Here is a 15,793-nt window from a genome sequence, read left to right as displayed (position 1 = left end):
TTTAGTATTCTTATCAGAGGTTAGGTGTACTTTCCCATGTTTTTTTAAACAGACAATGTCCTTTAGCCATTCCCAATTCTTGGAAACCCCTACTTTCAGGCCATGAACAGACAAAGACCTCTTGGTTATCATCACAATCAGGCCTATAAGCACGAAGGCAAACATTGCAACCGTAAGGAAGGGAAAACATTAACATGGAAACTTAGTCTGGAAACTGGGAACTAAACATTAACATGGAAACTTTCCTTTTACCCTTCACTACAGTACCTTGGGGTCTTGTTCACGAGTGAGGGAAGAATGGAGCAGGAGGTCGACAGGCGGATCGGTGCGGCGTCCGCAGTAATGCGAACTCTGCACCGTTCCGTAGTGGTGAAGAGAGAGCTGAGCTGAAAGGCGAAACTCTCGATTTACCGGTTGATCTTTGTTCCTACCCTCACCTATGGTCATGAGCTTTGGGTAATGACCAAAAGAACAAGATCACGGGTACAAGCAGCCGAAATGAGCTTCCTCCATAGGGTGGCTGGGCTCTCCCTTAGAGATAGGGTGAGAAGCTCTGCCATCCGGGAGGAACTCGGGAGTAGAGCCACTGCTCCTCCGCATTGAGAGGAGCCAGATGAGGTGGCTTGGGCATCTAGTTAGGATGCCCCCTGGACGCCTCACCTGGTGAGGTGTTCAGGGCATGTCCCTCCGGTAGGAGGGCCAATGGGCTTTGATCATAAAGCAACTTGCTATTTTTGTACCCTTTTATGACGGCTGCCCAATACTATACCCTATGCTGCCAGTATCACTTAAATTCAACTTTAACAAAATGGCTATAACCCAATTTCAGATGTGTGCATATATATTCTGAAATCGGCACATTTGCATCCCTAATCAAGTGGCTAAATGGAATCATAGCCCATTAATCAGAAATCTTTCCACTGAAGCTTACCCCTGAAAGTAAGAAAGCCACAATGAATATGTAAATAGATTAGTAAATTTATCTCCTTCTACTTTAAACTCAACTACACTGTAAAAAAGAAAAAGTTGAGAAAACGTAAAATTTCAAGGCAACATGATGCAAGAGATTTGAGTTTTCTCAACTTTTGCCGACTGTTGTTGACTTAACTAAGGTTTTCAAGTTCTGACAAGAGTTCTGCTAACTTGGATCTTCTTGTTCACCTAATTAGGATAATCCTGGAAGGCTAACAAAGAAATTCTGGTTTCAATGCCATGTATTTCTGCCTTCACCAAATGCAGATATTCTTTTTGAATAAACATACAATTCTTACTCCAGTGAGTTGAAAATTTACCTGTATAAATAAAGGAAAATTTATGTTGCCGTCATTATATTTGAAAAATGCTCAATAAATAGATATTGAATAAAACAAAGCACAACTGAATGTTATCTGAAATCTTATTTATTTTGTTGAACAGTGCCTCAAGTACATTTCAGAATGTCATGGGTAGTTGTGTCAATTTCTGTAAAAAAAAGTATTGCCGGTTTCTTCAGAGACATTAAAATTGAAGTCCAGAACCAAAAAAGAAAAACAAAGTATGTGGAAAAAAAAGTGTCCAGCAACATATAGTCATTCATGCACACACCCTGATTGTCTTGTAAAAGCTGAACTTAACCACTTGCACATTAAATAGAATAGTGCCACAAATGATTGGCTGTGTACCCAGACACTTAAGTTTTACATGGTGATGAACTAGTTAAAAGTTCTTAGAAATTTTACCATCAATGAACAGGGAACTAACAGGAAAAACACCACTCCACAAAAAACAGTATCAATATGCAAATGCATATTATCATGTTCCAGTGTTGCACTGAAATCTGTGACCAATCAGATTCTGTGACCTGCCCCTAACCATCTCAGTCTACAGAAGCCCTATTTCCACCAGTAAAAGAAAAAAAAAATCCATCCAAATTTGGTCGTTTTTATCCAGGTGAAACTACTTTAAATTTGTCTCATAATGTCTTTTTATTTCACAATTTCGATTTAGCATGGGGATTCTTTTTTTCTTGTACAGGCAGAAATGGGCTTCCATAGGAGTGAAATGTTTAGGGTAAGAATATTAGGAAAGGTCAAAGAATCTAATGAGTCACAGATTTCGATGTAACACTGGCAAGAGAGTATGGCATTTGTAAACATGGACCTTGAGGACTGACAATTCAATAAAAATGTGACCATTTTGACACCCATTACAGTTGCAGTAAGTGATGCACTCCTTGGGAGGACATAACATAACAAAAACACTGGCATTGCAAATTTTTGGAGTGGGTGTCGTGGGTGCAGTGTGTTGGAGGGGCCTTGAGTGGAGTGGTAGCGTAAGGTATAATAAAGTTTGCCAATACATTACCCCAGCAAATACTGTACTACTTCAATTATAGTCAATCTAGTATAACAACTTGTGCCTAGGACAGCCTTACCTCCTCAGAGGAAAACAGTGCAGGCCATCTCTCCTGGACCTCAGACACTCCACGACCTCTCTCTGCCTGAGGGAAAATGTCAGCGCCATCTTCTGCTGTATGACTGTCATGTTCTTTTGTTTCTTCTTCACTTCATCGACCAGAGCAATAACTATGAAAAAATTAATACTATCTGTAATTTGACATCAACAACACACAGTTATTCCTCAAATATTCTGTCTCCTTCCCCATTATGTAAAAAGCTCTGAAAATGTAGCAATCTTATAACAGAGCATGAAGCACAACTTTAATTTGTATGTAACAGTTAACTTACAGTAATTAAGGACATTAGACAGTGTCACACCAGCTGTCAAACTGTCAAGTTAGCTTTATACATTACTGTAAAGTAACAGTGCAGCACTGGATAAACGGTGTCTATTGAACAAAAGAAAAACGTTAGCTAATAAGCAAGTTACTGACATCAGTGTCGTATAATCGGCGCACATGTCTGCCATACACCGACCCATGAAAGCGTGTGCACGAGGACGCCTTCCTGCACCCGCGTAGCTTAAATGGGCGGGAGTTTGTTGGTCATGTTAACATCATGTCTCCACACAAGGATAACATTAAAACAGATTAAAAAACGAGTAATAAGCTTTACCACGGCCGACGTGCAGTAAAGATGAGATACCGTCATTTAGTGATGAAAGTCTGTATCTGAATTTCAGACGTGATTAACATTAAACAGTATCAAACATTACTTTTTGCGGGGGTCGAACGAGCTGGGCCGATGCTCTGTAATAAAACCTTAGCATAGAAGTAGGTGAAGGGCTGGAAATGTCGTTAGGCGCTTGTAGAAAACACTAACAACATACTTAAGCTAATTAGCTTACCTGCTAAGGCAAAATGGTCGTCAGCTCCCGCTTCTGTCCAGAAAATGTCCAAGCACTACTTTGGCCACATTTGGTCAAATTTTCTTGGGGGGGGGGTTCAGTACAGAAAATGTCTACTGACCATCGTCACACGTCTCAGGTCTGCTCAGGTTCAGTAGAAGGTCCGTTTGGTCGTCAGCGAATTCAAACTTGTTTAGACCATGTGCGCATGCGCACATCAGTCATCTATGGGGTTTCCCACTGGTTCCCAACTTAACTCAAATAATCTACTCAAAAGTTGATAATCTTTATTGTGCTGCTTATAAAATCTTAGTTAGGACAACAATGAGAGAAATGTGTTGGGCACACAAGTTTTTGTAGGTTGTAAATGGAAAGCTTTATTTCTGAGTCAGTTTAATTTGAAAACATTAATTAAATCAACAATTACTAGTTATCGTTTTTAAAGTGTATTACATTTATTGCCTTGATGGCTGTTAACATTTTAAACTTTAATGACAAAGTAGTAATGGTTTTTGGTGGCAATACTGGGACCACCGCAGTAGATCTGGGTTTGTTGGCCGAGTATACCATAGTAACCAATCACAAACCTAGGGCTGAAAATGGATACTGAGCTCAAACTAGACCGACCAGAAGTACCTGACCAGTTTTATTTTCTAGTTAAGGCAGCTGGCAAGAATAAAGCCTATTCACATTGAAACAGTAACATCTCCACTTAGTTGCATTAGTGCAATGAATGCTAGGTGGGGGTTAGTGGGTCAAATCAAATCAATCTTTATTTATATCTAAAAAAGCGGTTAAATCATATGAAGAAATAACAAAACAAAATCAAGCAAGAAATCTATTTCAAAACATGTTTCTTAATACAGACTTCAAAATTTCACCTCACCTTTTCCATGGAATTGCATCAATCTTTATTTATCAAATCAATCTTTATTTATATAGCGTCTTTTACAATCAAAATTGTTTCAAGGCACTTTACAGAATCCCAGGGCCTAACCCCAGACAAGCAAAAGTGGCAAGGAAAAACTCCCCTTTAACAGGAAGAAACCTTGAGCAGGACCAGGCTGATGTAGGGGGACCCTCCTGCTGATGGCCGGCTGGGTAGAGAGAGAGGAGAGGGGGGAGGACAGGTAGAGGAGAGAATAGTGAGGAGAGGAGAGGAAACCATGACCCAGTGTGGTGACAGAGACCTGTTAGGTGATCATGTTTCTGGGCCCCGGCAGCCTTGGCCTATAACAGCATAGCTAAGATGTTAACTTAATAATTAAATGACCCCCTAAGTATGATTTATCTGTCTATGATAGTAACTGGAACTACAGAATTAGTAACAATAAGCTTTTTCAAAGAGGTAGGTTTTAAGCCTAATTTTAAAAGTAGAGATGGAGTCAGCCTCCCATACCTGGACAGGGAGCTGGTTCCATAACAGGGGGGCCTGGTAGCTAAATGATCAGCCCCCCATTGTACTCCTAGAGACTCTGGGAACCACAAGTAGACCAGCATTCTGAGAGCGGAGCGGTCTATTGGGCTGGTAAGGTGTCACTAGCTCCTCCAGGTAGGATGGAGCTAGGGTCCATGTCTTTTAACTAGTACATATAAACATGAGTCCATTTCACCAATTTTAGCTTTGCTCCACTGACTGTCCATCTATTGGAATTCCCTTATTTGCTTTTAAGTTCCTGAATGATCTTGACCCACCTTACCTCTCTGAGCTCTTACACCCTTATGCCTGATGGCTAAATGCATGCCCCCCGTTCTACCTTTAAAGACTCTGGGGACCACAAGTAAACCAGCATTCCGAGAACGGAGCAGTCTATTGGGATGATTAGGTGTCACTAGCTGCTCCAGGTAGGATGGAGCTAGGTCTCTGAGGACCTTATAGGTCAGAAGAAGAATTTTAAAAATGATTCTTAATTTAATGGGCAGCCAATGAAGAGATGCCAGTACAGGAGTTATGTGATCTCTTTTGTCAATACCTGTTAGAATGATTGCTGCTTCAGAGGTACAGCTCGGTAGAGAGAACTATGCTAACTAGCTGTGGCAGTGGTTACTACAACTTTTAAGAATAACACAAAACAAAATCCACCTAAATAACTACACACAAGGCTACAAACCCAAGCCACAAAACAAGGAAATCATAAGTACATAAGTTTAACAGGACGGTCCTGTTAAACTCCACTCAAAACCCAACAGGTCACTATCTGGCTAAACACAACAACCACTGCTCAGTGTACTAAAAAGGGATATCCAAGTAAGAAACAAAAACAAATGTTAATTACATTAACAGAAGCAAACACAATACCAAAATGATGACATGTTTTACATGGGAGGGTTTCGCTATAGCCTACATGTAATTTACTGTAGCTGAGGGCAGCTGCTCAGAAAGAGGCCACACACCACACCAAACTGGATCACACAGGGACACCACAGCTTTGCCAGAGGAGAAAGAGGGTGCCTATCCAAAATGCAGAGGCATATAAACAGTCAGTTGCCACAAATTAGCCACACCGGGGTAATGGGGGGCATGCCATATACCTCCCGGGAACACCAGAGCAACCAAAAAAAAGACAGAAGAATAATGCGTCATACACGCACATACCCATTAACATACACGGTTACATTTATATAATTGTATCGTGTAATACATTTTACTAAATTACTATTTGACTATCTTATAGAGGTTTTAGCTGGAAAGAGCATGAAATCCACTAAACGCCAGATTACAGATAAATCCAACGTGATTACATCAGCAACAGCGCAACAACGCAGTGGTGGCTGAGTGTTGCCTTCACCAAGAGTGGGAAATTAATTTTACCAGGGATTTAAAGTATTTTATATGAGCTATATATTTCATTGAGCTATATATTTCATTGAGAAAAAGTAACCCTGATAATTTTAACATAAAATTAAAAGAAGATTTAACAACAAAAACGGGTTAAGAAAGCCAAGCTAAAGAAAAAGTCTAAATGTCCGAAACCAAAATGTACTAAACGGGCCAACAACAAGGCATGACGTTTGGATTTAGATCCCAAGTTGTTTACAAATGTGTTTGTTTCGTGGAAATTTTTAATTGTAATTACAACATATACTGTATTTATAATTTCTAAAACAAACCATAAGGCTATTCGTGTTTGGAGATTAGTCCATAAACGCATCATACGATGAGAAGAACGGAGCATGCGCTAGACGAAGCATCTGAGCAGTATAACCGCTCGAAAAAAAACATCTATTGCAATTGGACTATTAAGATTTTTTTTTTCTTACTATATTCTCTAGACTTTACACGCAGTCTTTATTCAAATTCGGCCGACGACTTCGTTCCAACCAATCACAATTCTGCTGTGGGTTTTACTAAAAGATAAGTGGCGGCTGTGTGGTGGTGGTGACAGTTTAAGTCGAAAACCGGTTCCACCATTTGGAATCTCCTCATACGTTGAATTTAACAGAAACCAACCAACCTTTCTTCGTCGTAAGCTGCAACATGTCAGAAAGTGTTTCTGGGTGAGTTAAAGAACAATTGCTACACAAATTCTGTCCATGAAATTTAACATACGTGTTTTACTCATTTGATAAGGAATTAAACAGCGATATCTAGCCAAATAAATTAAAGGAACAATTGACAAATTACGAATATTGAATTTACGCAGTATTTGTAAACTGAGAGGATTAGGCTACACAGGCTGTTATAGCAGCTGGAAGCGCTCGACAACCTTCTCATGATGCACCATCCTGTTAATGTTGTCCAGATAAAAAATCTCTTTCTACGTGCTTCACAGAAAAGAAACACAGTTTTACACGATTCGTCAGCGAAAAGCTCAACTTTGCGATATGGGTAGGAGGGTGAGACCCGCATGGGTTTCTGAATTGACGCCGCACCCGCTCACCTCACAGGAAACTGTTCATCCGAGAGGCAAGTGCAGAACTGGAAGCCCTTCATGGCTGCTGTGTTTCACTACCTACCGATATCGTCCTATGCAGTCGTTGGTGTTACTAAACATGGTTCAGTCCTGATACAGGACTCAATCTATCGTTTTAGTGATTTCTTACCATTGTGCTGATTTAGTCACCCATGTAATTTTAACAGGAACGCCTACTTTGGAATAACGATAAACTTTATTTGATTTTCCTACCTCTTGACTTGATTTGCCACAACCCTAACAATTTTTGTTAGTTTTAGTTTAGGTTGCCCCTTGGTTGCAGTGGGAAGTTTTTGTTTACATATGTTTTCCCCTCAATGTTAGTGGATTATTAGAATCTTTGTACCTGCCTGTTCAAGAGCATATTTTTAGTAATGAATGAAAGGCAAATTTGGCAGGGTTTTATTTTAGTACAATATAATAACACTAAAAATGAAGCTTTGTTACAATACAATGCAATTACAATACAAAGCAATTTAAATATAACTATAAAATACAAACAATAAAAATATGCAAAAACGTGCAAACAAAATAGGCACGTTGTAGACTTAAACTGGTCTTGTGGGTATTTCTTTCCCAACCTACCTAAAAGATACAAGAAAGAAACGTTTGAGCACAGTTCACAAAAGCAGGAGAAATCCCCCTACTATGAGTTTCTGTCCACCACAAGTGATTTAAAGATTCACCATTCATTTATTTTTTGTGCATCCTCCCCGTGACCCCAAAAGGGATAAAGTGACCAAGAAGATGAATTTTTTTTTGAACATTCACCAAACAAGACAATTTAATTTACTATCTCAGGGGAGCAATCTTGAAGGCTTGCCCAATGACGTACTTACACTTTTTCTGCCTGGTTGGGGAAATTCTTTCAACAGTCCACTATAATTAAAGTCAGAAAGAAAGTGCAGTTACACCTCGTCAGTCAAGCTTGGCATAAAACTGATGTGAACAATGTATCACCTATTCTTTCACAGAGTTGAACAATGGAAAACCTTTTTGGAACTTCTCTATATTGAGCAAGGACATATTTGGTCCTGTGAATGGCAAATGGCTGCCCCAAAAATTTGTACTTCCTAGTGTTCCAAGGAAATTCTTCATACAATTATACAATTAAGATGAAGAGAGATTTTATACAATCTAATTTATGCAAGTTTAATATTCTGCTCCTTCTCTCTCATTGACCAGACTCCCGTCTAACTCCGCTCTCATTACAAGAGTGCAATCACCTCAGGCTATTTTGCACTAAGATTGTGCTCTTGTAATGAGTAACTCGACAGTACCCTCCAAAGTATCGATTTTATCATCAATCAGGCGATTCGTGCTCTGCATTAAAATGTGTTCATTTTAGTTTTTGCAGACATATACAGGTATATTACATTATATACTGGCTTCACACACACACACACACATATATCAATCAATCAATCTTTATTTATATAGCGTCTTATACAATCAAAATTGTTTCAAGGCGCTTTCCTGAATCCCAGGGCCTGACCCCAGACAAGCAACAGTGGCAAGGAAAATCTCCCCTTTAACAGGAAGAAACCTTGAGCAGGACCAGGCTCATGTAGGGGGACCCTCCTGCTGATGGCCGGCTGGGTCTATCATATATATATATATATACCGGTATAAATTCTCTTCCTCGCCTTCCTGGGCGGTGCCTCCTTCCTTCCTTCAGATTCGGGTCCTCTACCAGAGGCCTGGGAGTCTGAGGGTTCTGCGCAGGACAGAGCATCTCCTTGATATATGCCACATCTGATGCTCACCCGCGCAATTGGCTTTGAGTTGGCCTCCAGAGTCTTGTTTCACAGCTTCATGGAGTTCTGGATGAACTCTCTTAGTGTCCTGTTGATGTTATACAGCTTTAGGCACTCTAGTATCCATGTGTGTGGCATAGGCTTTCTTGTAATCAATCCAGGCAGTGCACAGGTTGGTGTGCTGCGTCCTACAGTCCTGGGCGATTGCCCTGTCGACCAGTAGCTGGTGCTTGGCACCTCTGATGTTGTTCCCTATGCCTTTCTGTGCTCTGCTCATGTATTGATCCATGTGCCTGCTCATCTTAGCCGCTATGATGCCTGATAGGAGCTTCCATGTGGTGCTGAGGCAGGTTATGGGCCGGTAGTTGGATGGTATTGTGCCCTTCTGGGGGTCCTTCATTATGAGGACTGTCCGGCCCTGGGTTAGCCACTCTGGGTGGTCCCCTGATGTTAGCAGCTGGTTCATCTGTGCTGCCAGGCGTTCATGGAGTGCAATCAGCTTCTTAAGCCAGTAGGTGTGGATCTTATCGGGCCCTGGTGCTGTCCAGCTCTTCATTTTGGACACTCTTGTTTGGATGTCTGCTAAGGTGATGACTACTGGGTCTTGTTCTGGAAGTTGGCTGTGCTCAGCTTGTAGGTCTTGCAGCCATTGGGCAGTAGTGTTATGCGTTGCCTCTTTCTCCCAGATACTCTTCCAGTATTGTTCCGTCTCAGCCCTGGGGGGGTCTGTTGTCATATTGTTGCCCTGCCATTGAGAGAACAACGGGCGACGTCCGAGCTGGTATGACTCTATCAGTTATCATCCGCTCATAGCTGAAGTCTGAATTATGGCCCCTGGCTCAGATGTCATCCTCTTGGTCAGAGTCAATTAGAGGTTTTTTTAAAAAATGTAGTCATTGTTGAAAATTCCTGGTCATGTGTATTAAACTGGAAATAGAATATCCAACGCCAGTGTACCTGGAACTGGGTCTTGAACTGTGTATAGTGGTATATAAGACTGTGTATAGTGGTATATAGGACCTTCCCGGGATCGGACTGAGTGATTGCCAAAGTGGAGTCAGAAGAGATGCATCAGTGTGACTGGCCAGGTATCCTTGATATCCTGGTCAATGTAGCAAAAGTACATGTCCATGTATGTGTCTGTGTGTGCATGCAATTTACAATAATATTTAAATTTGATATTTACAGAGAAAATATTTCTGTTTTGTATCTCAGTGACAGCTATGCTGAGTGTCAGGCTACAGCTAACTGGTTGCTTTCCAGGACAGAAGTGTGTCCAATTGTGGCAATTGTATGTGGTTCTGGCCTGGGCGGACTGGCTGAGATACTGAAAGATCCCCAGGTGTTCAGCTACAGTGAAATACCAAACTTTCCTCAGAGCACAGGTGTGTTAATAGTTTCTGTCTGGGAAAACAGTTGTTGGCATGCACACTTGAGGCATCAAATTAACATATGTGTGTGTGGGGGGGGGGTCCACATGTGTGTGTGTGTGTGTGTGTGTGTGTGTGTGTGCGTGTGTGTGTGTGTGTGTGTGTTTAGTGCATGGCCACGCTGGCATGCTGGTGTTTGGAACACTTAAAGGGAAAGCTTGTGTTTGCATGCAGGGAAGGTTCCACCTATATGAGGGCTACCCCATCCAAAAGGTAAGCCCCTGCATAAGGATGTTTTGTATGCACCAATGACCCACATAGCCCTTTCTTATAATGTAACCATAAATGCTTGTATCCCTAGATCACACTGCCAATGCGCGTTTTCAAGTTATTGGGTGTGGAGACGGTGGTGTTGACCAACGCAGCTGGAGGCCTCAACCAGGACTTCAAAGTGGGAGATGTCATGATCATCAAGGACCATATTAACATGCCAGGGTTCGCTGGAAATAACCCGCTAGTTGGTCCAAATGATGAGAGGTAGGTGGAGAGGACATTTATTTTTGAAACTACATATTGTAGCAAATTTAAAAATTTAACCATCCTTTCTTACTAACTTAAAATAATGGTATGAATGGTAGATGCTTGGTTCATTTTTTGTAAATGTTTTTTTCTTTCTGGAAGATTTCAAAATACACTCAGCATTAGGTAGATATTGCTAGACAAAGATTGCACCCCTTTTGGTCAGAACTGCATTAATACTTCATGGCAAACATTCAACAAGGTTTTGGAAACATTTCTCAGAGATTTTGGTCCATTTTGACATGAGAGCATCACCCAGTTGCACACAGGTGCTCTACTAGATTGCAATCTGGTGACAATGATATGGTGCATTATCCTACTTGAATTATCTTTCAGAAGATGGTACACTGTGGTCATTAATGCATGAACATGGTCAGCAAAAATACTGAGGTAGGCTGCAGTGTTCAAACGATTGTTACTAAGGGGCCCAACAAAGCATCGAAGACAATATACCCCACCCTATTACACCACTACCACCATCATCCATGTGTTCATGTTGTTTCTACCAAATTCTAACCCTGAATGTCGCAGCTGAAATCGAGATTCATCACACCAGGCAGCATTTTTCAAATATTTATCTCACCAAATTTAATGATCCTGTGTGAATTTTAGCCTCACTTTACTGTTCTTAGCCAATGTGAGTGACACCCAGTGTGTTCTTCTGCTGCTATAGCCGATTTTTTTCAAGGTTCAATGTGCAGAGTTGGTATTCTGGATTCCTTGGTTGTAATGTGCACTTAAGTTACTGTTGCCTTTATCACCTTGAACCAGTTTACCCATTCTTCTCTGACCTGTTACATCAATGAGGCATTTTTGTCCACACAACTGGTGCCCACTGGTTACCGTAATTTCTGGACTATAAGCCGCTACTTTTTTCCTACACTTTAAACACTGCGGCTTGTTCTACGGTGCGGCTTATTTGTGTAATCTTTCTATCGGTCGCTAGGGGCGCTCGAGCAGAAAAGGTAAGAGAGACCGGTGGAATATATGTGTCGAGGAAGACGCAAGTTTAGTGTAACTTCGCGCTTTGTGTATGAATAAAATTAGCATAAACAGACCCTCATCATGGAAAATGCAAGAAGAAATTTTACCGGTATGTTTTTTTAACCAGCCCTGTTAGTGTTACTGCCATATTGCTGCTGTGTTACTGCCGCGTCACAGGCACTGTTTGAAAAGAAAAGCAAAGGTAGTGTAGCGTGTTGGGGAGGGTCAGGGTGGGAATTTCCCAGCATGCTTTGTGGCAGTGTGTCTGTGGGTTCAGGTTGGTGTTAACCCTGTTTTTGTTCGTTGTAAATGTTATCTTTTGCAACTTTCAATGTTAGTGTTCTATTTATTGAGTTCTGGTTGTTGATGTATTTAATTACTGTTTTAATTACTGTTTGCACCTGCACACCATAAGCCAGGTTATGTGTGTGATTGAAGACCTCCCTTCGTTGACGGTCTTTCTTTCAGTGTAAAGTAGAGCTTACTGCAGTCGCACTGCAGAATAAGCTGGCAGGAGTGTGCGTTTGAGTTCTTCTGCAACTGATGTTGCAATGTGGCTTATAGACAGGTGCGACTTGTATAAATACAAAATTGATTTTCTTTCTATATTTGTGAGCCCTAGGGATGCTTTGTGTAGGAAAATCCTAGTAGATCTTACTCACAGAAATACTCAGACTAGCCGTAAGGTACTGTTCACTGGTCAGAAAATCCACTTGGTTTGATATTCAGCAAGTTGTCTTGACCTGATCTTGTCTGAATGCATTGGGTTGTGGTCATGTTATTAGCTGATTTGCTATTTGTTGTAACAAGCAATTGAACAGGTGTACTTAATGAAGTGGCCAGTGAGTCTATATATCTTGCAAATTACTATGTTTAATCATATTTTCCTTCTCTATACAACTGTCTTACATATATTTTTAAGAAAAAAGAAGGTAGCCCTAACCCTCACCAAGATACCAGAGTTTATTAGACATGGATTATTTGGGCAGGATGTTCCTGCTTCACTGCTCCAAAGCAATAAAACAGCATTTTTAGTGTAGATTACAACAGTTAAAATGAACTCAGCCTGTTCTTCCCACAGGTTTGGCGTCCGGTTTCCCTGCATGTCTGACGCATATGACCGTGAACTGCAGCAGCTGGCCTTTGATGTTGCATCAGACCTGGGCTTCAGTGACTTTCTGCGGGAAGGAGTCTACTGTGTCCTGGGAGGTCCAACCTTTGAAACTGTTGCTGAGTGTCGTATGCTCCACAAACTTGGAGCTGATGCTGTTGGTAAGGATCGAGTTTTCTTCAAGTTTGTACTCCACTATATCTACTGATGGAGGGTAACATTACATTTAGTAGTACTTGTAGTACTACTTCAGTAGTACTTGTTCTATACTGTAATAACATTTTCTGACACAATAAAACTCTAATCCATTTCAAACAACAAATACTCAACACTACGTCTATTTTACAAATTTGTACTAAAATACTTTGAATATTAAATATTTGAAGATTCATTGTTTCGGAATAGCAATGGGAATTATTTATTTATTTGTTACGGCATATGTTTAAATTACCTGTACATATTTTACTTAATTTGGAGTTCTGGCTGATCAGTCAGCATTTTCAAATCTCCCTTTATACAAGTTAAACAATAAAAGAAACACAAATGACACTAGAGTATCTTCTGACATTGCATATTTATTAACAAACGCCTTGTGACTTTTGCCTGAAAGTATACTATAATAGATTACTGATTTAGTTAATCAAAAATAAGAATCTCTGTATCGTTCACCCCTGTGTACTTCGCCTTAGTTACGCTAACAACGTTCTCTTCTTTCTTTCTCTTCTTTATACCTTTGGGGTTCACAGGGAGGGTGCTGGTACCTATTTAAGCTGCTAACAAAACTTGAATACAGTATTGCCATAAGTTTTTTGCAATTCCCCAGTAATGTACCATTGAAGAAGGAACTAATTAAGGTGTGGTTGCAACAGCTGACAGAAGATAAACATATGTTAATAATTATTTCTTCCTTCTCATTGCTAAAGGGATGAGCACGGTCCATGAAGTCATTGTTGCCCGTCATGCTGGGATGCGTTGCTTCGCCTTGTCATTGATAAGCAATCGTGCAGTGATGGATTATGACAGTAAGGAGAAAGCCAACCATGAGGAGGTCCTGGAGACCGGGAGGCTGCGGGCCAAACAACTGGAGAATCTGGTGTCCAATTTGGTGGCTAGGCTGAAGCCGAAGAATAACACTGGCGAATAGTGACACTATCACCACTATAGTGTCAAACCACTTGGGTGGATTTACTACTAGATGAAGTAGTTTCTTTGGTAAATATTTCTTGTAGGCTGTGCTGGCTTTGTGTGGTCCTAACATCTTTGAATACACTCCTGTAGTTCCTACAGAATGCTTTAAATGTGTACAGATAAATGATACACTTAATGTTTTTGTAAAAGGGCATATTTTCCAACTTTAGATTTAACTAAAGATATAATAACTTAAGATATATTTATTTTTTCTTTTCCTTTACATCCCAAATGTTGAATTTAAAGTGAAGGACCAACACCTCGTGCATGTCTTAACCTAATTATCTTTTAAAAAAGGGGAAGTAATAGTAATTATAGTAATGCCACATTATATTTATGCTCATGTATTTGTAAGTCATTTTAATTTGACTACATACAGGTAACACATAAATCAGCAATGAAATACTAACAAATGAAAAATCTCTGTAGAAACGGTTACTGACTGACTGACTGAACTTAAGCGGTACTCATGATCAGTTATTACAATAAAATTGGTCAAATTGAAACAGTTTGGTATCATTCTTGCTCAATTGTACTCTCAGATCATTTCCCAACAGTCTCAGCTACAGTTTAGTTTGATTTTCATGATGACTATATTTTCCACTGACTTCTTTTAAATGTAAATCACAAAATTATGATTACTCTCTCCATGTATTTATTATTTTCTTGCATTTTCAATAACAAACAAGGAAAACAAAACATCCCCAACAACGCATACATGTACATTCACATCTCTACACAGGCCCACAAGATACAGACACACGCTTGTATCGTCTTAAATTATAATACATATTAAGTAAAATATGGACAAAAACAAAACAATAAAATAGAGTTCTCTCCTACAGTTTGCAAGTATTCAAAGTAGATCTCAAGTAGATATTAAGTTCTCCTGTCATGAGAATCATGTAAGGTACCCAGAGCTTTTTAAAATCATTTTGTTTGCCCTAAATGTCAGTCGTTCCAAACCTATACAGCTTGAAATTTTGTTGATCCACAATCCCAATGAGGGAGCATCCATGCTCTTCCAGTGCGACAGCTCTCCTTGCCTACAATACTCCAGTATCATAGTCTGTTTTAAAGATTCCAAAAAGCTCTTTGGTTAAATTCCAAGCAGACAGTTTGCTGTTCAAAGGAACGTCGGTAATAAGCATTTCTGCATTTTATAATGTCCCTCCAGAAACCTTGTATCTTAGAGCATCCCCATAAGCAATGCAATAAAGTATCTTTCTCATCCAAGCATTCAAAACAAGCATCCGGATTGGTGGCAGACATATGATGAAGTATGACGGGGGTAATATACATTCTCATCAGCCACTTGTATTGAAGTAATCAAAACCTTGTATTTACACCCTTAAGCAAACTTCATACAAATCTGTTTCATTAATGTCATCTTGTAAATCAATCTTCCATGTGTTTATTTTATCGAGTGTTGTTTCATTACTATATACAGCCGGTAGACCTTAATACCTTGATACAAAGCCTTTTGTTCCTATGTTAACCCATTGCTATTTCCTCCAACTGTGACAGAGGTGTTGGATATATTATCTGTTTATTCTTTGATGACATATAGCTTTTCAGCTGTAGATACGTAAAAAAAAAAAATTC

The 15,793-nt window shown here is 40.0% G+C and overlaps 1 protein-coding gene across 2 annotated transcripts; it reads left to right on the top strand.

Annotated features, from left to right (window-relative positions):
* Positions 1-6,433: 6,433 nt before the first annotated feature.
* On the top strand, positions 6,434-14,694 carry pnp5b (purine nucleoside phosphorylase 5b). 2 transcript variants are annotated; one of them, XM_029830583.1, is made up of 6 exons: positions 6,434-6,783; positions 10,220-10,341; positions 10,496-10,599; positions 10,688-10,863; positions 12,971-13,161; positions 13,924-14,694. In XM_029830583.1, the coding sequence occupies exons 1-6, from the start codon at positions 6,764-6,766 to the stop codon at positions 14,142-14,144; spliced, it is 834 nt and encodes a 277-aa protein (XP_029686443.1). In that variant the 5' UTR covers positions 6,434-6,763; the 3' UTR covers positions 14,145-14,694. The 2 variants fall into 2 exon arrangements, with proteins under 2 accessions (XP_029686443.1, XP_029686442.1); XM_029830582.1 differs by having other exon boundaries at positions 10,172-10,341.
* Positions 14,695-15,793: the final 1,099 nt, after the last annotated feature.

This window comes from Takifugu rubripes, chromosome 22 (assembly GCF_901000725.2).
Source record: "Takifugu rubripes chromosome 22, fTakRub1.2, whole genome shotgun sequence".
Taxonomy (NCBI): Eukaryota; Metazoa; Chordata; class Actinopteri; order Tetraodontiformes; family Tetraodontidae; genus Takifugu; species Takifugu rubripes.
The sequence above is the reverse complement of the archived record's forward strand: the minus strand, read 5'-3'. Positions and strand labels throughout refer to the sequence as shown.